General features: G+C 46.2%; 1 protein-coding gene across 1 annotated transcript in view; it reads left to right on the top strand.

The window, feature by feature from the left end:
* The window catches only part of GLB1L2 (galactosidase beta 1 like 2), a 949835-nt gene that overhangs the window by 749621 nt on the left and 174285 nt on the right, over positions 1-25929 (top strand). Inside the window, exon 16 of the mRNA XM_078681819.1 lies at positions 16882-16969. Within this exon, the coding sequence (XP_078537945.1) occupies positions 16882-16969 (88 nt within the window). The remainder of the gene's footprint in view (positions 1-16881; positions 16970-25929) is intronic.

Here is a 25929-nt window from a genome sequence, read left to right on the forward strand (position 1 = left end):
AAACCGTATCAAAGGCGGCGGATAGGTCGAGGAGGACCAACATGGCCTCCTCGCCCCTATCCACACACTCTCTGACAGTTTCGGAGACTTCAAGAAGAGCCGTCTCCGTACTGAAGCCTGCTCTGAATCCCGACTGAGAATCGTGGAGGAGCATATTAGTCTCCAGAAATTCAGCCAATTGCAGTTGAACTGCTTTCTCCAAGATCTTAGCTGACTGAGGGAGGAGGGAAATGGGCCGGTAATTTGAAAAAAGGCCAGGATCTGAATTCGCCTTTTTGAGGATCGGGACCAGCATGGCCTCCTTCCATATAGAGGGGAACTGGCCTGAACCAAGAGAGCAATTCCAGATATCAAGGAGGGGCTCAATCAATATGGGGGCTAGAATACCCATCATTGTAGCCGGAATCAGGTCAAGAGGGGAACCAGATTTGCATTGGGTAATTAATCTCTGAGAAGACTCAATAGTCATCTCCTTGAAAGATTCAAGGAGAGGATTGTCCCCGTCTATCTCACTAGGGGCTGGTGAAATTCCCTCTGCGGGGAAGGAAGACCTGATGGTCACGATCTTCTCCTGAAAGTATTCAGAGAGACCATTACATAGTACCTGGCTAGCCAGGATCTGGGAAGATAAGGCAGCAGGATGCGAAAAAGCCTTTACAATTTTAAAAAGGGATTTGGAGGAATTCCTAGATTTCTCAATTTGGAGAGAGAAAAAGTCTCTCATTGTCGACCGTTTTAAAGAAAGAAATTTTCTCAAAGCGGCTTTGTAAATAGATTTGGCCTCTGAATCATAGTTTTTACGCCATAGACGTTCAAGTTTTTTACAACGGCTCTTCTCCTCCCTAAGAGTCGATGAGAACCAGGGTGATGAAGGACGAGATCTAGCAGACGTGATAGATTGGAGGGGCGCGATAGCATCTATGGCGCTCAGCAAGGTTGCATTAAGCTTAGACACCCTTTCATCAACAGTGTTACAGGACAAGGGTTCATCGCCATAGAGCAGAAGAGGACTCAGAGTAGCACAGGTAACTTTGTGCCATTTTCTCCCGTACTCCTTATTGAGTGCGATAGGTAAGGGCGCCAAAGTAAGGGTAAGATCAAAAGGCAAGAGGTAGTGGTCCGACCAGGTAAGCGGGAGAGGTGGGTGAAGCATGATGTCCAGGTGCCTTGAAAAAATTAAATGCAGAGTATGGCCTGCTTTATAATAATAATAATAAATGAGTTTATAAAGCGCCTGGTGACGCCTTCCCGGCGTGTCCCCGCGCTGTGGAGAGAGTAGCTGGACGCAGAGGCCAAACTTATAAGGTGTACAGGTAGGTTTTTAAGATTTTTCTAAAAATGGTTTCTGTTTCAGCTTGTCTGATGTACGTGGGAAGAGCATTCCAGTTTTTAGCCGCCAGTACGCGGAAGGAGCGACCTCCCATCCTGGCCTTCTTTATGCGAGGAATTTTAAGGAGACCCTTTCCCATTGAGCGAAGTGCTCTATTTGGCTCATAGGGAATGGCTAAATCTTTGAGATATTCAGGGGCTATCATGGAGTTAATCCTGTAGCATATGAGCAGTGCTTTGAAGAGGATTCTTTTTTTTATGGGGAGCCAATGAAGAGCATCCAAGGCGGATTTAGAAGGAGCTCTTTTGGGTAGCTTAAGGACTAGCCGTGCTGCCGTATTTTGTAGGACTTGAAGCTTTTTCTTGTTCTTTTCAGTTGTCCCTAGAAGGAGCACATTACCGTAATCAATACGGGAGGTGACTAGTGCTTGGGTCCTGAACTAGTTGAGATAAATTTAGACCCTTCAAAGTATCCAAAAACTGGGTGGCAGGAGAACATAGTGGATCATCCACGTGTAAATTAAAATCACCAAGCACAATAAAGTTCGAATGTTTAAGGGACAGGTCTGCAATCAAATGTACAAGCGACATAAGAGAACCAGACGAGGCAGTAGGTGGATTATATACCAGGATCCCGGCTAGAATGACGGCCGCGGAATCTGCCAAAGTAAAGTGCATGGCTTCAATTTTTCCAATGTTTCTGAGTTTAGTAGTCATCAATTTGAGATGGGCCTTGGCTATGATAGCAATACCCCCACCCATTTGGCCACCTTCACGATGACAACCTTTGAAAAGGTAGTCAGGAGGCGTGGCCAAAAGAATATCAGGGTTCGAGGAATCCTTCAACCACGTCTCAGTGAGAAACAGTACATCCCAAGCGTCCGAAGTAAGGGATGACCAGATCTCACCAGCATGGCGTGGCAGCGAACGACAGTTAAGCAACGCAATTTTAAGCGTTGGCGCTTGAGTATGCCGCTTACTTATATAACCATATTGAAAAACACGTTTTCTAGCTGGTAGCAATCTAAATGCACATAGCGGGCATTCAAACGAGGAATCCTCTAAATGGCTAGGGCAGCATAAGGGAGTCAGAGTACACACCCTCGGGCGCAGTTGTAATAATGCTGTTTTGGACCAAGTTACGCTAGGAGCCCCTAAACGACGGGCAGGGGGACCGGCACTAGGCACGGGCCAGGCGCGGACGGGCGCAGACGGGCTTGCCTTAGGCGCGCCCGCCCGCGGCGCGGACGGGAAGTCCAGTTGTTTATATACATGAGGAGGGTGGGAGGCGGCCAGAACTGGACCGCTACCCTGCCTTGATAAGTTTGAGGGCACTCAAGAGGCTAGTGGTCTGGACACCTCCCCAGAGTGGGAGCTTTCTTTTCCAACGGCTTCTCCTTCTCATGATGTGGCGCCTTATCACGCTGTGATCAGAAAGGTTCCTGAACTTTTAGACCTTCATATACCCACAGCTGAGTTCAGGCCGGATACTCTTACAGAGGTTTTGCATTCCCCACCTTCTGTGATTGAGCCTCTTTTGCCGTTTAATGAGGCTTTGACTGAGCCTACTTTTGAGGTGTGGCGGAAACTCCTTTCTGCTCCTGCCGTTTCAAGGTCGGTGGCAAGGAGGTACTGGCCTGCTCCTGGTGAGTCTGCTTTTCTTTCCGCGCATCCTACCTCCGAAAGTTTAGTTGTGCAGGCTTCCTGTTCTAAACAGTCAACAGGATCATTTCCTCAGGCTCCTGCAGACAGAAACTCTAAAAGATTGGAACAGTCTGCTAAGAAGGTCTTTTCTTCCTCCAGTATGGTGTTGAAATCTACCAATGCTACGTGCTTGTTGGGGAGATATATTCACGCCCTAATGGATTCGGACCAGCAGTATCTCCCAAATTGCCGGACTGTGATTGTGGCTATTTTTTGGAGGTTCTGGTGGATACACAGGTTGCAGCTTGCCAGGTTATCCAATCTGGTCTGGATACTGCTGATTTGGTGGCCAGGGTGATGGGTACCTCCATTGCCACCAGGAGGCAAGGTTGGCTCAGGTCTTTGGGATTTTCGCCAGATGTGCAGGCTACTCTCCTCGATCTGCCGTTTGATGGTTCCAAGCTGTTTGAAAAGAAAGCCTATTCTGCACTGCAGAGGTTCAAAGACAGCAGAGCCACTGCAAAATCTTCTGCCTCCTGGTACGTCGCGTTGGCGGCATAATGCTGCGAAGGTGCGAGGGGGCTGTGGTCCTGCTCCCTGGTGCGGCAAAACAAACACGGGCTCTCACAGCGCGGCAGCCCTGTGGAGGTTAAGAGTGCTTCCTGGCGCGTTGCTTTGGCAGCTTGATGCCATGAAGGTGCTTGGGGGCGTGGTCCTGCTCCCCGGTGCGTCCAAACAAACCCAAGAGTCTACAGTGACAAGATATGCAATGCCCGGAAGCATCCCACAACAACCTTAATCAATCAGCATCAAGTAACTCCCATTCGAGAGCAACCTGAATATCGGATTAATCACGGCAGCTGTGGACCCTTTCAAATGACAGGATAAGTTTGCAACTGAACCATTACAGGCCTGTGAAGCATGATGTCTTGGCATATGAGAGATCCACTCAAAGAGTTCTCGCAGTTTGTACCGCTTAGAAAACTTCATATCCCCACTCCTGCTTCAAAATCTGTATCGTAATTCCAAAGATTCCTTGTTGAATTTACTACCCATCGCTTCATAGCTGCCTGCCTGTTGTTGGTGTAGGCAATACTGAAACTGGAATGTTGTACCCGGTAATGTTATGGCCATGGATTAACCATTCTGTGGATTGTGACTCTGCCACAGTTAAAGGTAATTGGTCCAGTTTTTCAATACGCAACATTGTATATTTTGCTCTCCCGTGCGCCATTTGTGTCTGCTTCTTAGTTAGATAATACACAGAAAATTGGAACATACTTTTAATAAATCGCCATGGCACATATCCGGATCACAATGATTATAGTGCCCAGCTTAACAACACAATAGAACGTAGCTGAGATTGTCTGCGCTGTTGCATGGACAAATCCTGTTCTAGTATATCTATAGCAGCAGATACAATGTTGCCCAGTGAATGAATCCTGGATGTTAATGTAGTCATACCATTGTCGACTACAGTTAACGCCTTTTCTAGGTCAATTCTATCAATTACACGAGTCTCTCCGCTGCTTCTTGTTGAGAGATTTTCTAGATTACATTATAAACAGCGCATTAGAAACGTGTCTGATGTGGCTTTCGTGGACCTAATAAAAATCCCTTAAATCCACCTCATCTGAGAGTAAGGATAAGTGCTGTTTCACCTGGGACAGTGTCAAGGTTTTTAGCCAATCGAGGCATAACTTCCCAACACTGTATGATATCACCACCCCGGATGTTCTCTTTTTACAAACCGTTGGTCCAGCCTATGGATACTAAACCCTTTGGTGGTACCCCTGAATCTTGTTTGACATCTGTTTGTGTCTGTGGACCAAACTAACCATCCCTTCCAATTGGGGTCTGATGAATTGTACACTATGGTGTCATCTATTGTATCCCTGCCATGTGATATAAAACTTTGCCACCCCTCAATGTGTGATGGTGTGGGAATCCGAGGTGTGTTCAAATCCTTTTTCTTGGCTAGTCCAAGACAGGAAGTCTGTTGCGCAGTGTCATTCAGAAATATTATCTGCTGTGGAATGAGGCATGCTCTAAATAGTGCTTCTGTTTCCTAGACTTGCCATTCCTTTGAACCCCAGACTGATTTTATGTCTATAGTGTACTTCCGTAAGTCGAACCTCTGTTCAGACAGTTGAGAAATAAAGGATGCAGAATAAATCTGTTTGGTGTTAGTTAGCATATTTTTCTGTGCAGCTGTAGATCCAACCTTATAGTAATATCAGGTCGGGTTGGAAGTGTTAAACCCTGAAAAATAAGAACATTTCTGTGCAAACGTTTATGAACTACCTTTTGGCGGTTTTGAGCAGTGTTCCCATTGGTGGTATGTTAAAACATTTTGTGTGATACTAGAGTTGCTTAAAAAGTGATGACCATAATGTTGGTAACAGTACATAGTGTTATTGTCTGATGCGTCTTCTAACATTTCAATGCTTGAAAATGCAGAGGATTGTTTTAAATCAGACAACATATTATTTTCAAAATCCCAATCATCAGAAAATTTACTGAAGGTAATGAGAAACTTTAAATACATGAGGTATTTTTAAAAGTTCAGTGGGACCGAATACATCATACTCAACCTTGTCCCAAACTTTACCATCAGGAATTGGAACAACTGTAATTTTCTTGAAGGACAGGTCTCTTTGTTAACGATGAGATGATGTATGAGGTTTCAGGACCAAGTCACGTTTGAAACTGTAGAGTGTTCTGGGACAAGGTTTCCATTCATGAGTAAGCAAAAGACAGTCACTAGGCCAATCCAGAATAGAAAAAAAAATATTCCAGTTAGTATCCAGAGCTGTAGCCATGGTGATGCTAGGTACGTCTTTTTCCCAAAAATTTAGAAGTCACACTTTTGTTGCTTACGGGAAACTAGAGCTAGCGTTGTTTCAGGTTCACTGGGATCCAGAGAGAAGGTATCAAAATCGATGAAGTAACCAGATGCAATTCGATCTATTTTAATTTTTGGTAGCTCAGCAGGTTTTGTTGAACTGGCATACATCTCTTGTAGAGGCATATTGATGTAGACATCAGTGGTAGGCTAAATTGATATTTGTCTTTCATTTGTGTTTTGAAGTTCTGTTTTAAGAGGAATCAGTTCCATTTCATTGTTGGATATTCCATTACTTTGTATTGGCAACTCTTCAAATGTTATGAGTCTTTGTGTCTGTACTTCCTGTATGGTAGCGAGAGGAGAGCGTCGGCTACTTAATAGCCCACAAGGCCTATTATTAAGAATTGGCCGCGTAGTGTGGTTTGATCCGATCGAATGAGGCAAATCTCTTTTTTTTTTTGTGTCGGCAAGAGGTGGAAGAAGTACTGTTCTAGTTACTTTGACAGCCAGGACAGGTACATGCTTTCTGTATGATGGCCCATATTCTTTCTTGTCCACAATCTTTTCTCTGACCAGATCCCAGACTTTTGGGATCCAGGCAGGTCTTGCCGTGACTGATTTGACTTCCCCGGTGCGGTGCTCTTTACTTGCATGTTGCTTTGTTATGCCCGAATTCATGGAGATCCTGTAAAACAGCCAAACGTTTATTGATGTCAAATGGTTTTCCATCCACCACTGTGCTTTCACAATCGAGATCCGGTACCCACATTCTCATCCCAAATAGGACCTCGTAAGTAGTGACACCTCCTAGGGAACTATTTGGCACATTGTTAAGGGCTCTTTGGACCCTGTATAAGTGATTGACACAACTACCACCCGAACCTAATACTCTTGCTGTGAAAGATTGCTTTAAGTCTTGGTTTTTCCTCTCCACGACTGAATTTCCCTCGGGATGGTACGGAGAGGAGTACCGCAATGCAACACCCAAACTTCCCATGGCTTCCTTGTAAGCCCTAGAGCTAAACGCGCGGCCGCGGTCAGAATGTAATGTGCCAACTGCGTATTTCCGTATAAAGACTCACAAATCTTTTATAACAATTTGAGTATCAGCCGAGCGCTGAGACCAAACCCACAGGATTCTGGAGCATGAATCTACTGCCACCAAAATATACTTGTAAGCCCCATCTGATTGTAGGGGGCCGCAGTGATCCAAATAGACACAAGCAAGTGGGCTGTCTGATAGAAGTAATTGTGTCAGCGCTGGACATGCCACAGTGGAACCCTTCATCTGCTGACATATTGCAGAAATGCTTATGTTTTAAGTGTAGAGTCAAATTTGTAATCTACATATGTTGCAGTGAGAGAATTAGCCCATTGTATCCATCTTGGATGTAAACCTTTAGCATTTGGAATGCTTGCTTTTGTAACAGCCTCTAAGGCCGGTGCTGAACTTACAACAATTATTTGTTTCCCCTGAGCCAGTGCTCTTTCTCTCACTACTGTGGTCTGTACTTCTGTCAGAATTTTTTCTGTTGAAGCAAAATGTGTTTCTGCGTTTGTGTACAAGTGTGATTTGTATGCTATGGGTACTGTTTCGCCTTCATTGAAGCTTACATAAGTGTACCCAGATTGACCCGCTATAACGCAGATCACCAAATTTGTGGTGTTTACACATGTGTGTAAGTGTTTGGATGCTATCATGTCAGCTTGTAGGGAACAAAGAAAATCTGTGTGTTTCTGTGTCCAATACCTAACTGAGAAATCAAGTCTTATTAGGTCATAGAAAGGTTTTACTTTTTCTGCGTCATCTAAAGTGTATGTTCTGCCAAAATTTAGGAATCGCAATATGAATTGTAAGCTTTTCAAAGGTTGGAGCAGCGCACACTTTTCTAAAAAGTTAGCTACCACGTTTTTTCCTTCACTTGAAAGCTCATATCCCAAAAATAGGACATCGAGGTGGGCTTTTTTTGATTTTTAAAGTTACATTTGTAGCCATCAGAGGCGTACTCCAAAATGATGTTGCTCACTCTGATCAAGTGATTCTTCAATTCATCATCCATCATATAAATATCATCTACATAGGACAATGGCTCTTCATCCAAATTCTGAAGTAACTCTGTTACCCTAGCGGAGAACAACCCAGGGCTATTCTTATACCCTTAGGGGAGTCGACAAAATTGACGCTGAGAACCGAGCGCTGAGAATGCTGTCAAATACCTGCTCTCGGGCACTATATTTTGGCAGAAAAATCCATTTGAGATATATAATGTTGTTTTGTATTTTTTCCGCACAATGTTATTCATTAATGCATATTGTGTGCATTCTGTGCTACAAATGTTTTAATGCATGTGTTTAGATGTCTGTAGTCTAAAACTAGACGGTATGAATTGTCGGGTTTCATTACGGGAAACAAAGTATTATTCATGGAGGAGGTGCAAGTTTCAATAACACCCTGGTATTCAAGTTGATCTAAGATCTCCTTGACCTGTTTTTTCGCTTCTTGTTTTATTGGGTACTGCCTCTCCGGAGTAGGAGTAATTTTTACTGGGATAACATAGTGAGGTAACTGAGCATCCCACCCAACATGGTTGCAATATAATGCTGGAGCAAGTGCTGCCGCCCACTCCTGCGCGTAAGTATGTTTTAAGTATATTGGAACGAGGTCAGAAGAAGCCAGTAAAATTACTGTTTCTCCATTTGGGCAATCCATAACAATTTCTGACGGCCAATCTTTATCAGCTAAAAAGATGTCATAGGCGTAAGTCAGGTTCTCCCAAAGGAGACCTTTAATTTGTCTGGGTTTGTCCCCCTCCATTTGGAGTGTTATTTAATGTAACCTTTGTGGGACACTTACCTTCGTATCAGGTGTTTCCACCATGATATGCTTATTCAACTCCACTGTCACCAGAAATTCCATCAGGTTCTGGCGAGCTATTATTACTTCTGCTGCGCTGTCTAGCATCGTCAGAGCATGTCTAACTTTAAGACCTGCTACTTTATTCCTTTTAATTTGAGGTTTAGATTTGTTCTTTTTTTCTTTTTTGGAAGTATAGTCTGAAGCGCGTTGCGTGTCTCTGGACTTTGTATGCTCTTCTTGTCTGTGCTCTGACCGTCCTTCCCTCTCAGTGAGTTTTTGATGAACCCCGAAAGGAACAAGAGGAACGTGTATCAGTATCCTGATACCTGTTAGGTTTTTTAATGTTATCACGATTCCTAAGGTTGTACCTCCTTTCGGAGTGCTCCTGTTGAGGAGATCCACTCCTGGATTGTGATCTATTTTCTCTATTCTTTTGGTTTTTATTGTAATTATCCCATTTCTTCTTGGAAGAATCAGGTGCTTGCTTGGTGTTCTGTTTCTCAGGAACACCCATGAGTTGAGGTTTTGTTGCTCTGGCTCCCAAACTATCTCTACCTAATTCTGCATAGGTTCCTTCGATAATTTTAGGTAATTCATGTTCCTGTTGTAAAGGAGTGTCCCTACGGCGTTAGTATTGCTGATGCTGCTGCTGCATCCCCTTTTTTGTTTGCTAATATAATAGCTGATACCTGGGCAAAATTACTAATAATTTCATATCTAAGTTCAGAACAGGTTCTGCTCCATACTCATTCTGTATTTGTCATAATACATTTGGTATTACTGCTAATGAAGGGATACCATGAGTTATGGTATAAATGGCAGCGAAAACTGTACCCCATGTGGTATAATCCTCTATCTGGGGAGCTGTCCCCATTGGCAAGCAGATTGTTCAAGTTCAAGTTCCAAAATTTGTATAGCGCACTACTCACCCAGAGGGTCTCAAGGCGCTTGAGGGATGGGGGTGATTTACTTATCGAATATCCAGGTTTTTAGTTGCTTTCTGAAGGAGAGGTGGTTCTGAGTGAGGCGGAGGTGAGTGGGGAGAGAATTCCAGTTTTTGGCCGCTAAGTAGGAGAAGGATCTTCCTCCCATGGTGGATCTGTGGATGCGCGGAATTGCGGCGAGGGCTTGATTGGTCGATCGTAGTTGGCGGGAGGGGGTGTAGAAGGATAGACGCGTGTTGAGGCATTCGGGTCCTAGGTCGTAGAGGGCTTTGTGTGCGTGGGTGAGGAGACGGAACGTTATTCTCTTGTTGACAGGGAGCCAATGAAGGTCTTTCAGGTGGCCACAAATGTGAGCATGCCGAGGGATGTCGAATATGAGTCTGGCTGAGGCGTTTTGGATGCGTTGGAGTTTTTTCTGTAGTTTGGCTATGGTTCCGGCGTAGAGGGTGTTGCCGTAATCCAATCGGCTTGTGACCAGTGTGTGGGTGACCGTCTTTCTTGTTTCGGTGGGGATCCAACGGAAGATTTTTTTGAGCATTCGTAGGATGTTGAAGCAAGATGATGAGACGGCGTTGACTTGTCTGGTCATCGAGAGGGAGGAGTCCAGGATGAAGCCCAGGTTACGTGCGTGGTCTGTAGGTATGGGTGCGGTTCCGAGGGCCGGTGGCCACCATGAGTCGTCCCAGGCAGAGGGGGTTGGCCCTAAGATGAGGACTTCTGTTTTGTCCGAGTTTAGTTTTAAACGCCTGTTCTTCATCCACTCGGCTACTTCTTTCATTCCTTCGTGTAAGTTGGTTTTGGCGGTGATTGGGTCTTTGGTTAGGGAGAGGATCAGCTGGGTGTCGTCTGCGTAGGAGATGATGTTGAGGTTGTGTTGGCGAGAGGACTCATGTATACATTGAAGAGGGTGGGACTGAGTGATGAACCTTGTGGTACGCCGCAGATGACTTCGGTGGCCTCTGATTTGAAAGGGGGGAGGCGGACTCTCTGGGTTCTTCCGATGAGGAACGATATGATCCAGTCCAATGCCTTTCCTTGTACTCCGATGTTGCTGAGGCGTTGTATGAGGGTGCTGTGACAGACTGTGTCGAAGGCTGCGGAGAGGTCAAGTAAGATGAGAGCAACTGTTTATCCGTTGTCCAGTAGTGTTCGGATGTCATCTGTTGCTGCGATGAGGGCGGTTTCGGTGCTGTGTTTGGCTCGGAAGCCGGATTGAGAGGAGTCGAGGGATTTGTTAGAATCGTGGAAGGCGGCGAGCTGACCGTTGACGGCTTTCTCGATGACTTTGGCGGGGAATGGGAGGAGCGAGATGGGGCGGTAGTTCTTAAGTTCGGTTGGGTTAGCCGTGGGTTTCTTCAAAAGGGCGCTGAGTTCGGCATGTTTCCAGTTTTCCGGGAAGGTGGCGGAGTAGAGGGAGCAGTTGATGACGTCTCGGAGATGGGGTGCGATGATGGAGTTTGCTTTGTTGAAGATGTGGTGGGGACATGGGTCGGTTGGCGATCCTGAGTGGATGGAATTCATCAGGCGGATGGTGTCTTCAGTGGTGATTGGGTTCCAGGCGTAAAGGTTGTTAGAGGGGGGTTTTGGTTCAGAGGTGGGTGGAGTGGGCTGATCTTCGGATTGGTTTTGAAAGCTGTTATGTATTTCGGCGATTTTGTTGTGCAAGAATGATGATAGAGAGTCGCAGAGGTCTTGGGAGGGGGTGATGTCGTTAGTGCCTGCGGAAGGGTTAGTGAATTCTTTGACGATGTTGAATAGTTCCTTGCTGTTTTGGGCATTGTTGTCAAGTCGATCCTTGAATGCTGATTTCTTGGTGGATCGGATCAGTTGGTGGTGTTTGCGGGTGGCGTTCTTGAAGGTGGCTAGGTTGTCAGTGGTAGGGTTTTTTCTCCAGGTTTTCTCGAGAGTCCGACAGAACTTCTTGGATTTCTTAAGGTCATCGTTGAACCAGGGGGCTTTTTTGTTACCTTGCTTGATTAGATGGTTTTTCAAGGGTGCTAGTTCGTCTGCGCTGTGGGTGATCCATTGTGTGAGGTTGGTGGCTGCTTGGTTTGGGTCCGATGAATTGGCAGGGGGGTTTTGTTGAAGCGACGTGAAGAGCTGGTCGTTAGTGATTTTGTTCCATTTTCTTCGAAGAATAGCATTTAGCATTTTGTGTTTTTCTTGAGGGCTTGTGTGTGAAAATACTGCCTCTAGCTGTGTTATTGTCTGAGCTATCCAGAATGGCATTTGCTCATGTTTAGTGGGCATTTTACCCATAACTGCCTGTAGCGTTTGTGGTGTTATTTTAGTTGTAGATCCCTGAATTTGTCCTGCTTCTGTAGCCCTCTCTGGCTGAAATTTGAGCGTTCTCATCACAAACTGTGTCATGTTTCTGTAAAGTTTTATTATTTCTTTATGAAGTGGACATAAGTCTGCTACTGGCATTGTGTCAATGTCTAGATGTGGTGTGTAGACCGCTAGGACCGGCTAAGTCGCTCCATCTCTTCCCAGCAGACCGAGTCTCACTTTTTGTTTTGTATGTGGGAGGGCGCCTTTAAACCAGTTTATGTGCTCCTGGTAGGTGAGCGGAACTTCAGTGTCCTCATAAGGACAGTATTCAGTTGGTGTTTCTTTTTCAATATAAAAATGAAATGTATGTGATTGTGCATCTGCTTGTGGGAATTTAACCCATGTATAGAATACCTCTGTTCTATATGATTCTTGTGCCTCAATCACAAATGTGACTGTCCCTCACCTAGCTGTAACTCCATAGTCTGCTAGTTTTAAAGTAAGGGCAATTCTGACATTTTCTGAAATGTTTATTTAATATTCTTGTTCCTCCCTTGCTGCAACCCTACGTTGTGCAGGCGCATTGAAGTCCTCGTCAGCCATTATTTTGAAGACGGAAAAAGATTCAAGGAAACTGAGATAACGTTTTATGCACAATAAGAACTATTTGTCCTTCAAGCGTGATAAACATACAGCCAATTCATAGGATATGCCTATTCGGCTGTGGCGGATTGTTCCCTTCCCACTCCAGATGTCTCTGGGGAAATCTGAGTAGGAGTCTCTGAGAATAGCACGACTGAGCTACTCAGATTTGATGTTAAATAAGTACCAAACCAATGTTGGTGGGTCAAGTCTTGTAGTTCCTATAAACCTTTATAGGATCTGTGCGTTAAGACAAGATAGACTATGGGATTGGTGTTCAGACTTATTCCAGAAACCCCCACCGAGTATGTTCACCTGTATACCAGCTAGCTCACAGTGCCACTAGAAACCCCTCTTACCAAGGAGAGAACAGCTCTTGGCAACTATCGAACATGACAACTCTGTCCCATCAGGGATTGTGGAAACAGTGCAATACTTTTTCGGTCATTCACTTGTGCTCACTTTGTCTCAGAGAGATACACAGAATAAACTGTGGGGATGTTTTCAATAAGCATTTATTGAACCAGCATCATTCTAGTGTAAAATAGGTGTGCTGAAGCAACCATTTGACAGAAACAGATATAAATGATTATAAGCACCAACAGAGTAAAAGGATGGTAGATTTCTACCATAGTGCTGAAACAATTAATACAGGCAGGTATAAAAATACATGACAGTAGAATGCGTACTCCTATGATGTGACCCTAACTAGATGTAACTGAGTGTACCTAGCATGTACGTAACTAAATCCGGGGATTGCTGTGTGGCTAGGAATGTGGAGGGCTAGGGCGTGTCGCAGTTGGAGGTACTTGAAGAAGTGAGTGCAGTGTAAGTTGCATGTTTGTGGCAGGTCTCGAAAGGAGAAAAAATGCTCTCCCCTCCATAGGTCTCCCAGGCAAGTTATGCCTATCGGATCCCATTTCTGGAAGCCCATCAGTGTCCCGACCTCCCGCAACCAAGTGCCGTGCCACAGAGGTGCATGAACTGTGATTTTATTGTCCTAGTGAATGTGTCGCATCGCGAAACGCCATGCGAGGAGAGTCGTGCGGGTAACTACTGGTAAAGTGTGAGGAATTGTGGCCCGATAAAGCATGGCCTGGACCTGAGAGAACCCGAGACTCTCCTGTTCCAGTCGATAAGCCGGATCCGACCAATCACCATTAAACCAATCATGGATCACGAGAAGGCGGGTGGCCAAATAATATAGGAAGGGGTTCGTCATCCCCATACCCCTTTCATATGTGGCCCGTTGGTAGTGCTTGAGAGCCAGATGGGGTCTCGATCCTCCCCAAAAAAAAGTCATGATCACCCCATCCAAATCACAGAACCAACTGTGAGGAAGGTGGAGTGGAAGATTTTAAATAACATACAAGAGATGGGGCAGAGCCGTCATTTTAAAGAGAGAAACCCTACCGAGGGGGTTAAGTGGGCAAATGTTTGCCATCGGCAAAGCTCATCCTTTGTACGTTTGAGGAGTGGATTGACATTGAGTGACCAAGTCAGCTCCGGAAGAAGCGCTACCCAGATACCGAGGCATTTGAACAAGAGCCTTCTTAGGGTGATGGTTGTTTGCCAATCCACACATTCTCTTGAAGTATGGAGGGGCCCCACAGTGGATTTGGCCGGGTTGAGGCGTAAGTCAGACGCTCTCTCGCAAGAGTGAAGGATCTGAAGGCATCTCAGTCTGGACTGGGCCAGGTTAACCATATAGAGCAGGACGTCGTCTGCATATAGGGAAGCCAGTCCTCATAGGAGCCTTGCCAGCGCCACCCCTGTATCTGATTATATGTCCGGATAAGACAAGCCAGAGTCTCAATTGCATGGGTGAAGAGGAGAGGGTAAAGTGGACACCCTTGTCGGGTTCACCTCTCTACAGGGAAGTCTTCCGACATTGTCCCATTTATGAGGACCCTGGCTGATGGGTTGGATTAAAGGACTCCCACCATTTTCCAGTAATGGGAGCTAAAGCCTGCCCTCTTTGACACGCTCCACAGGTGTATCGCTCCACCTTTCAGATAATACAGAATCTCCCACACGGTGGCTCAAACACGGCGAAGCAAAATATAAAACACAACAGCTAGAAAAGGGTTTTATTTGACAAAATGCAAAGACTCTCTTTTTAGAATAAGGCTTGGGGTTTTATTTATGCAATGCACTGTAACAGAAAGGCATTCCCAGATGCCAAATGAACCACATTCAAATGTATATAGCGATATATATCTATATGCAAGCAATAATAACACACGTGGTAAATGCAACAGTTAAATGCGTGGATATGAAATGCAAGCAAAAAGAACAAATGATGGACAGAATGCAGAACAATGTCAGACAGTCACCCCAGTACAAAGATCTGGGCCTAAATCCATCGTTTTTTTGCTCACCATACCATTCCAGTTTGGATCCAGCCATATGCAAAGCAGTCTTGATCCTGCGCCCAATGGGAAGAGTACCGCCTGAACTGCCAGGCCAGGTCCTCCCTGGACTGGAAACAAGCATCCTAGGACCAGGTTTCGGGCTTTCAGCCCTCATCAGCCAGGATAGCTTAACTCCAGTGGCATGGAGAGCCTGGGACCCATGTCTGGGTATACCTGTCCCACTCGTGGTGACTAATGCAAAAAGAACAATTGATGGACAGAATGCAGAACAATGTCATATATTCACCCCAGTACAGGGATCTGGGCCTTAACCCATCTTTTTTTGCTAATGCACGAAACAGAGAAGACAGAATTGCTCGTGGGGCCACGGTCCCCGCCCAGGAGTGAGACTCCCTCCAGCTATGGGTAAATAGCATGTTCTATATTATCTATCTATATTATCTATTCCACAAGCAGTCTGAATGAATGGCGTCAATTAAATGCTCCTATTTTTTGGTGCCAGTTGAAAGTTTCGGGTGAAAACCTCTTGGTTTCATCGGACTCCAAGACACCATTTCTCTGTGAGCGGGGTTAAATGTGAATTTAGGGTAGCCTGCATTGTTTCATTATTTCTTATTTACACACGACAAAAATGTGAAATTAGTTTGATATCTGTGTTGGCCTTCTTTGCACAAAATTCTCTCTTCTCTGTTCCGTTATGCTCACGCACCAAACGGGCAATCAAATGAATTTACTGTGCTCATAATTTCTATTTATTAAATCACTGATCTGAAACTTGTCTAACTCTGAACTAGTAGTATATTCAGAGAAGAAAGTGGGAATAAACCAGTCGCTACACCCTAATATAATTTGATGCAACATCATGGAAGTCATTCATATGCTGTCCAGTTCCAAAGTCAGATTGTACGCTTATTGAATGCTGACAACCCTCTATGGGGGAAAGAAAATAACCGACCACCTCACCCACATACGGCAGACCCAAGACCTACTCACCTTCAGAAAACTCTTCAAAACCTGGCTCTTCGAGCTGTAGCAGCACACTCCCCCCTCCCTTCAGCGCCTTGGGACCCTCACGGGTAAGTAGCGCGCTTTACAAGTACATTGATTGATTGAAGGTAAATAACTATTATGTCCCACGTTCTGAAAAGTGACTCCACATACCCACCTGTGTACAAAGAGGAAATAAAATCACACTTCTACCATGAAAAAACATCTCTCGCTCTCACTCTCTCTCTCGCTCGCTCATATCTTCTGATACCTTGCTGAGGCTACTCCTAGAAAGCATATCACAACACGGCGGAATGCGGTGCTCTACTGGGGAACATCAGCGTAAACATGAAGTCCCCACCAATGGCACAATATTTAAAATGCACAACAGGAAAATAAACTGCAGGCTAAACAAAAAAAGCATTGGCTTAGCCAATAGGTATTGCCCTCGAGACCTTCTAATTATTAGTTATGCAACATAATATCCTTGATGCAACAACATCAACTGTTGCATGGTTAAACACTGATACGGCCCCAAAGGCGGGACCTATTGGCTATGCCAATGCTTGTTCCTTTCTCCTGCCCCGCCCCGCCATGCCTCAAATGCCATACACGGTGAGCAGAAATTATAAATTATCGCCGCCTGCAGTAGAACGGGATGCCATCATTTTGACCTGATGTGCCCTTGGTGAATGGGCCACCAGATCTGAGTTTTAGTGTAAACATAGCTCTTTCCGTGGTTCTAAATGGAGCAGCAGAAGCACGAGTCTGGTAAGTTGCTGCTCAGTCAAACTCCTAATTAGGTCACTTACTCACTTTTGTCAAGAGTGGTGCTGGGATTTCTCAAACAGTCTGATACTACCAGCTGTGCAGACAGTTGTTTGAGAGGGATAAGGGTTGATCAGTGTTAAGGATACCTGTCTGTGGATTTCACATAAGAGCTGCTCTACGATTCTATATTCTAACTACCGCTTTATATTTCAGGTCTTGTAGGGGATGTACTTTTGCGGGAAACTCCTTTGAGGACCTTCAAGATTTACAGCTTGGACATGAATAAGACTTTTATTGAAAGGTTAGTACAGTTCATTGTTTGAGGAAAAATATATCTAGCATTTAACCCTTGGAAAGTGGCTAAGATATGGTCGATGAAGCCGTATGGGGTTGCAGATCAGCCAAATCTATAGGGCTTCTTGATCTAAGATTCTATATTTAACATATTAACATTTATAAGAAAAAAAGCTACATTGTCCTGTAAATAAATTTTTTCGCCATAGTTAAATGCTTGTTGCTGACTTCTGCTGGTGCTTGCAGATCACACGTTCGAATCTCAGTATTATCATGATAAACACATGATCAGATGGGCTACAGAGAAAAAGACACTGACTGCAGAGCTTTTGATGAAATCCTTCACTACCCTATGCATATATATAATATATAAAAACACATGGGCATTGTTTTAAATGCTGTTTACTACCAATGTTGAGTGTAGGGGAGTTGGTTGACTTGCCTGAAGAGAAGCCCAGAGTGAGCCATTATGCCACTCCCCTCCCTCCACAGTGGTAATAAGTAACACATTACTTTCAGCAAATATTCATGTCAATCTGTTTTTATGTGCAGGAGTGTGAGAGGCTGGCTTGGTATATGGTTCTCACTTATGTAACTGTAGCACCCTGCACTAATCCAGACGACCCTCATGGTCATTTTAGTGGTCTTAGACAACCTTAGAAAGCTCTCTAAGTGGTAGCTGTGGAGAATCAGCCTTCAGGGTTAGTCCAGAAGGTGTGTAAAGCAGCTTGTTTTACCAGTACTTAATCTTATGGTATAGGTTAAGTGAAAAAGAATCACACAGTGTAGGTATAAAAATAGGTTTTTTCTCACCAACACTCAGTAACACATTGTAGTAACATTGTAGTATCACCTTCCCGGAGATACAGACACAATACACACAATATGTAGCAAATAGAACTTTGTAGTAGCACAAACACACAAAGGTCCCCAGGAGGAGACCGAACCATATAATAAAATAGTGGGATGCGAACCACAACTTAAGTCGAGACTGGACCCAGAAGACGTAGAAGTGTTGGGGACCCAAGGAACCACTCAAGGTAAGTACCCAGGAACACCACTGAGGCCTTGTGCAGAGTGTGAACACGACTGCGAGATCAACAAAAGTCAATGGTTAACTCGCTGTTGCTGTTTTAAAGAAGAAGGACCCTTCCCAGCGGACCCTGAAGAAACCCAGTGGAATATGGAAGGTTGGAGATTCACCCCACAGGTGGATACCCCAGAAACCAGGATACCTACATCAGGGAAACCGAGTGCATAGGTGTCAAGTGACGTCAGAAACCGACGTAGACCACAATGGAAGACTTTAGGAAAGATACTGCTGGAGAAGAAGACGAAGGTGTCCGGTGGAAGCCACAGGTGTATTTAAGGTGAGAAGAATCTGCAAGCAGAGGGGACAGAGTTTATGCCACTCAGGAGTGATCAGGAGGCATGGAAGAGGAATGCCCACCTTTGTCGCTAGATGCAGTGGAGTTGACGGTGCCCTTGAAGTTGCAGCTGTGCAGACCAGGCGATGCTGTGGAAAACCAGGAGCCTCTTATGAGCTGTCCCACGTCAGATGTCCAGAGCCAAGGGGTCAGTGTCTGGTAGGGGCACCAACAAGCCTTGGCAGCAGCAAAAAACGTAGTCGACAAAAAAGGTGCAGTGTCGGGACCTGCAAGTGACTCACCACAAGCAGGTAAGTCAGAGCAGGCAATGAGCAAACAGGGGAGCCCAATTAAGTTAAAGAAGACCCTTAAGAGGACCCACATGCTGAAGGTACAGTAGTCGCAAGAGAACCTCGAGAAGCTCACCAATGAAGCAGGCCCGTGGTGCAGAGGAAGAGGTGAGGGCAAAGATCTTTGGCTGCAGGAGTTGCTTGAGGTTGGAGCTTTTCGGAGCCCGAAGATCTCTGGAGGGGAGAGCCAACAAGCCTTGGCAACGGCAAGTTGGTGCTGTGCACCGAGGTTCAGTTGCATTGGTTGCGATGAGGGATACTGGCCTCAAACTCAGTATGAAGACAGTGCAGGCCTAGAGGAAATTGCAGAACCACTACCTGTGTTGATGAGCCTTTCAGAGTTGGTGGGAGCCCAGGATCAGCAGCCCGGTCAGCTATGTTGCGGTGCCTGCAGATGCAGTGGAGTGACTCCTTCACTCCAAGGGAGATTCTTTCTGGTGTCTTGGATGTCCACAGGCCTGGTGGAGAACCTGTAGGGAGCACAGGCACAGACATTGCAGAAGACAGGCAGAACGACGAGACCAGGAGCAGCAGGAATTTTCTCTGTTGTCGTCTCGGTTCCCAAAGCGAAGTACAGACAGTCAAAGTTGAAGTGGTATGTGATCTGAATCTTGTCCCACAACGAATCTAGGGGCCCACCCACAGGTAAGCCCTTAAGTTCCCTTAAGAAAGGGTCAGGACAATTCAGGGGTCCCTGCACAGTAGGGAGAATACTCCCATGTCCTTTGTATAGTTTCACACCAGAGTGGTAGCCAACGGTTCCCTGAACTGGTTTGAAGTGCAGTACATTTGGTGCCCTCCCTGCGGAGGGCACCAAATGTGCCCTTCAAGCAGACTGAGTGGCGCAGGCAAGTGCTTCCACCCTGTCCTAATACACTAAGTCCTGTCTGGGAGGTGGTCACACCTCCCTGTGACATGAAACCTATTGTCCTGCCTTTCCCTGCTCGAGCTTGGCTCAGCAGCAGGCGGGCAGAATTGTGTCTCTGATTGGCAGCAGCCATAGTTTGCTGTCCGGGTCTAGAAGAATGCTACCAGGTGCACTGAGGGCCTTAGTGCTTGGAATCATACTGTATGATGCCAAACAGGACAGGGTTTGTTACAGCTAGTTTAGAGATGGTCATCGCGTGATGGTGCATGGCCACTCCATGTAGGTTCTTGGCTGATGCACTTACAGCCTGGGAGAATGGACTTCGAAGGTTGTAGGGGTGTCCTGCTCATGCAGGTGCACTGCCACACTTAGAACCGAGCACCCTGCCTTCAGGGTTGAAAGACGTGCCTTAGAGGTGACTTATTGGTTTTAAGTGAAATGACATTAGATATAAGGAAACTTATATCTGTTGTACGTGGTGCTAGCACCAGCTTACACAGGCTGTAATGTCAGGCCTGGAGTCACAATTTGAGTGGTCTCTCATGGGTGGCATAATACATGCTTCAGCATATGGGAGACCCCTGGTGTACCTATGCCCTGGGTACCTTAGTACCATATACTAGGGACTTATCAGGGTACACCTGTAGCCAATCTGAAGGGTACCTAGATACTCACCATGTCCAATTTAGGGAAGAAGCACAGAGACTGGGGTCCTGATTAGCAAGATCCCAGTCAGACTCCTCATAAACCACAGTAACACCAGGCAAAAAGTGGGGGTAGCCATTGTTAGATTTGGGGGTCTCTAGTTGGCAGAGGTAGGTACTTTTGACCAAATAGGGACCCTTGCATCTAGTCAGGGTAAGGGGCTACACTCCTAAAATAACCCCTGCTCACCCCCTTGGTAGCTTGGCACGAGCAGGCAGGCTTATCTCAGAGGCAGTGTGTAACGCATTTATGTACACATACAGTAATACAGTGACAAAACTACAGATAGACACCACACAGGTTGTATTGTAAAAATAAGTATTTTATATAGACTTAACACAAGACCAAACAACGAAAATCCACAATACTGTACTCAAGATATGCTTAAAAATACGTTGTTCGCTTAAAATCAATCTCTAGCAACAGATAACTCCAACGTGAGTTATCACGATGTCGTGACAGGAGAAATCCCAAGGTACGGCGCCGACTGTGAGGTGCGTGGCGTCGGGCCCAGAGTCAAACAGACCCCCAAAGAACAGTGCCTTGGAAAAACAATGAAAAACAAAGACAGCTCTCGGCGTCGGGGAGGTGTGGCTTTGTCGGCGCTACGCAGCATCGGTTCCTTACGACCCCAGGGGAGGTGTAGACTCGGTTCCGTACTGCAGCGCAGGGGAGGTAACAGGACGGTTTCTTACTGCGTCGGGGAGGTGACGACACGATGGCGTCGAAACCACGGTTCCTTACGATGTCATGCTGTCGATGAATTCTTGGTCACCCACGTCGAGGATCGGCTCTGCAATGTCTATGTCAGCTTCGGAGTCGATGCGGGCCAGCAGCAGGCGTCAGGACCACGGCACAAGTCGGAGCAGTGCTCACGGCTTCGGGCAGGTTACGGCATCGCTCGCTAGTGATGATGTGGCACGGCGGCGGGTCTACGGTGCAAGTCGGAGCAGCAGTCACGGCTGCATGACGGCGTCGCTCACCGGCGTCGGTGTTGCAAGCTCCTGCTGCAGCAGCTAAAACCACAGATCTAGATGCAGGCCAACAGAAGGGGTGAAGTCTTGTATCCCTGAGACTTCAGGCAGGAGGCAATCTCAAGCCCTTTGAGATCTTCCTCAAGATGATGACAGCACACCCAGTCCTTTTTCTCCTTTCTTTGGCAATGAAGCAACCACTGCAGGCCCACCCCAACAACAGGCAACATGGGGGTAGTCTCCTCCTTCAGTTTCCCGGTTCTTCTCCTCAGCAAATGTTTGTCTTGATTCCCAGAAGTGATCTAAAGTTCTTGGGTCTGGGTCTCAATATTTATACTCATTTTCCCTTTGTACTCTGAAGGCAGAGAGGCCTTTGCCTAGTCCAAACCAGTTCTTGTCAGTCCTGGAGCACTTTGTTGACAAGACTCCTTATTTCCTTTCACAGTGTAGGCCAGGGACATCAGACGCACCACAGGAGATGGAGCCAGCATTGTGGAGGGAAGACACAGCCCTATTCAGGACCCTGGTGCAACTCCTCCCTCCCATCTGCATGCAGATCTCTCTATTCTGCCCTGTGCTGACTCACCCTGTCTCCTGGAATCCCTCAGCCCCTGTCACTCAAAATCCAGACAAGGAATACACAACCTAGCAGAGGCAGGCTTGGATAGTTAGGCAAGAAAATACCTACTTTCTAAAAGTGGTGTTTTCAAACACAGAATTTTAAAATCAACTTCACTAAAAGATGTATTTTATCATTCTGAGTTCAGGCATACTAAACTCGAATTTCTACCTAGTTCCCTACAATGCACCCTGCCCGTGGGCCTACCTTAGGGGTGTCTAATATGTATAAAAGGGAAGGTTTAGGGACTGGCAAGTGGGTGCACTTGCCCAGTTAACATGGCAGTACTAGACTGCACACAGGCTTTGCAGTGGCTGACCTGAGACACACTTTACAAGCTGCTCCAGTGGATGCAAGCCCACAAGCAGCATTTGATTTACAAGCCCTGGGCGCACGCAGTGCACTGTACTATGGCCTGACAAGAAAACCAAACAAGCCAATCATGGAGTCACTAATCCATACATCAATTTACCATAGAGAGCATATGCACTTTAGCACTGATCAGCAGTGGTAAAGTGCCCAGAGTCATAAAACCAACAAAAACAGGTGAGAGAAAATACAAGAGGAAGGCAAAAAGTTCAGGTATGACCTTGCAAAAAGGGCCAAGTCCAACAACCATGCAGAAGGATCCTACCTTCCTACTAGGAGGTATAAAGAAAGTTATTCATATATGCAGAGAATAAGCAGTTACATCTGTGCAGTGACATAGTACCAAATACCTGTGCCTGGCAAGTATCTTCCAGTCGTTTTAATCTGTAAAGTGGTTTAATGGAATCTGCGGGCCTTGAGGATTGTTTTTCCAAACCATCTCAGCTGTACTATGATAACAATAGGGAACTTGTACTTTGCACCTTAGAAATAAATCTGTGAAAGTGCATTTATTAGTACACTTCTTTCAAGTAACATGTTATTGGGCTACATTTCCTTTCAAAGGCATTAATTCCCCAGGCGTCAGACTGTGTCCTGAAAGGTTTTGAGCAGTCGCCTTATGCACCGGTAGGTGGCGGTGGTCAACTCCGCCTGGCATTGTTGTGGTTCTCCATGCTGGAAGTGACGTGCACAGTGCCTAAATAAGAACCACTCCAGTTTTTTTACCTCAGTTCATTCTTTTATTTGCAATCAGCATGTATTAGGATCAAGCTACCCTCAGTCACTTTTTGACTGACTTCTTTAAACACAGTTGTCGATGACTAGTGTGCCCTTGTTCGATTTTTTTTTTAGAGATGTCCCCGAAGAAACCCACCAGGTTAAAACCTTGTGGAGCCTATCATCGACAGATGTCAGTGACGGACTCCCACTTAGTGTGTCAGTAGTACATAGAGAGGGACCACGACTCAACGTTGTGTGGATAGATCAAGACTATGATCCAAAAGGCGTCTGTGAGTGGGCCTTGAAGCTGTTGACCACTCGCCATGAGACTCTGGGTCCTGTTCGCATGAGAGGTCTCAGGACTGCTCCCGTGATTGCTCGCATCGATTCCTGTCGCTCTCTAGTACTTCTTCAGGTAAATCCCATAAGAAGAAATCAAAGAAGTCAAAGCGCTCTTCAGCTACACTGCATTACTCCCATTGTTCAGACGACGCGAGGGAACATCACAACAAATCCCTAGCTCACTATCAGGTTGTTCATGTACAGCTGGCATCTGAAACTGGGTCCGCTACACGCCTTCCCTAATTTCCTGGAGCCAGAGCGACCCCCTCCCAACTCCAAGAGTTTTATGAAACCATGAGTCTCCCTTTCGGGGCTGTCAAACCCCTCTGGAGCAACTTCGGGTCACACAGGTTTCAGGAGGATCTACGACTGGGGCTCCACCTCTCCACCTTTAGAGCCTGTCGACCCCATAGGATCAGTTGGAGGATCCGGATTGGCCCGGCCTCGACTTTGCAACCTTCTCTGGTGACCATTCCAGTTGAGCCATTCCCAGCGATGCTGACACCCATTGGTGGTGACATACTCATCCTGATTCCCGAATCCGATACAGAGCCGGAACAGTGCTGCACAACATCAATTCCAGCACCGACCAGGACCACACAGCCTGAATTGGAGACAGAGCCCTATTTTACGGAAGGGCTCACTGAGGAACACAAATGAAGGGGGCCTGAGTATCCCTATACCTATACTGACCCCTTAGCAGAGTCCATGGCCGATGACAGCTGGTATGAGGACTTGGCTGACGCCAGTGGTCTGGATACCTCACAAGACACTGGCCTCCTCTCTCCTCCCATAGTGGTTATGAGGAGGAGGCCTCTTTCATGATGGTGGACCAGAGGGCGGCTGAAGTCTTGCACTTACAGCTGCTGCTGACGGGTCAAGTGAAGATTAATGTTTTTACAGAAGTTCTGCAGCTAGTGGTATTCCCATCAGAACCCTTACTACTCTTTAACAAAGCCCTCACTGATGTCCTGCTTGGGGCCTGAGCCAAGCATTGCACAGGACCATTGCTGGCGGCCATCACCCTGCTTCCGGTGACCCAGCCTTCCTTTCCCATCACCCTACCCCTGAGAGCCTGAGACCCTGGGTCTCAAATTCCCAAATCAATCCCAGATAGGGAATCCAAGAGACTGGATACCTTCGGTAAGAGAATTTTATCTCCTGCTAGCCTGGCACTGCGGTCTGTGAAAACCATGTGCTTATTGGGCCATTATTCCCATATGGTGTGGGATGCGGTTGCCCACGTGCTACCCATGGTTCAGGATGAGGCTTGGGCCATACTTTCCCAAGCTATCGCTGACGGGCGAGACACAGCAAAGTTCATAATAGATGCGGGTTGAATATGACTGACTCACTGGTCAGCGGCTCTGCTTCTTCCGTGGTGCTTCAACATCACGCCTGGTTGAGGAACACTAGTTTTCCGGAGGATGTCTAAGTCTCTTTAAAAACTAAGTATATTCGGCCTTGGAGAAATAGTAGGACCACTGCCAGGTCGTTGGGGCTCTCTGTGATGGCAGAACAGCTGCATTCCATATAATGCCCCATCTGTGGCTATGGTTAGGGTATCTGCCGCATCCATTCCCGCCCCCCACGCCAGCTACCAAGGCTAGCAGTCTCATCCAGCCTTGTTAGGGGCCCAAAGCCAGAGGTCTGCCCTTTCCGCTCGGGAGAGCTTTGGTTAGATCTGTTCTCCACAGTCAAGATCGTGCAATATCTGCAGTTCTGCGTATTGGAGTTTCCAAGGTTGCTCTTGCTTGGATACGCATTTTGTCTTGAATGAAGCTCAGGACTCCTATGTGCCTTCCCGCCGATAAAACTCCTGTCCAGAGTTCTCAAGAAGATCAAGACCGAATGGGCCCAAGTCATCTTAGGGGCTACAAACTGGGCACGGAGAGTATTGTATCCTGAATTCATGAGCATCTGTCCACCAGCCAAGTTGCCCATTTGGGAGAATTTTCTGTCACAGCAGTAGGGAGGAGTCCTGCCCCCTCCCCCAAACTTATCCACTCTCTATCTTCATGCATAGAGATTGAGCAGTGACAGTTAAGGGTGTTTGATCTCCTTCCTGAAGTATATGATGTCATTCTGGCAGTTAGGTATTCTTCTACCAAACCTTTATGCTTGCCAATGGGACAAGCTTATGCCTTAGTGTGCATCTAATCAGTTGATCCTCTGTTTGCACCCTTGTCTAAAGTTCTCCTTTTCATTCTATCCCTGGTCTGGCTAGGCTTTGCTTTTGGCACAGTGAAAGGATATCTCTCTGCCATTTACTCTTTCTACGGCTGCCTGACCAACCTCCCCTGTTTAAATCACTAGTTGTGACTAGATTCCTTCAAGGTTTTCAGCCTATGTTACCTCCCACATTCTTCATTATCCCCAATGGGACCTGAATTACATTTTCACCTTCCTCATGTGTCCCTTTTGAGCCAATGCACAGCTGACCTCTTCCGCTCCTAACAATCAAAACTGTCTTGCTTGTGGTGACATCTGCCAGGAGGCTTAGCAAATTGCAGGCACTTTCAGTTAATCCTCCTTACATTTCATTCCTGCCAGACAAGCTGGTTCTGAGAACTCGGGCATCCTGTTTGCCAAAGGTGGTCACACCTCATCACATTGGACAAAACATCTTCTTCCTGCCTGCTCCCCCCCCCCC

Source organism: Lissotriton helveticus, chromosome 3_1 (genome assembly GCF_964261635.1).
Source record: "Lissotriton helveticus chromosome 3_1, aLisHel1.1, whole genome shotgun sequence".
Taxonomy (NCBI): domain Eukaryota; kingdom Metazoa; phylum Chordata; class Amphibia; order Caudata; family Salamandridae; genus Lissotriton; species Lissotriton helveticus.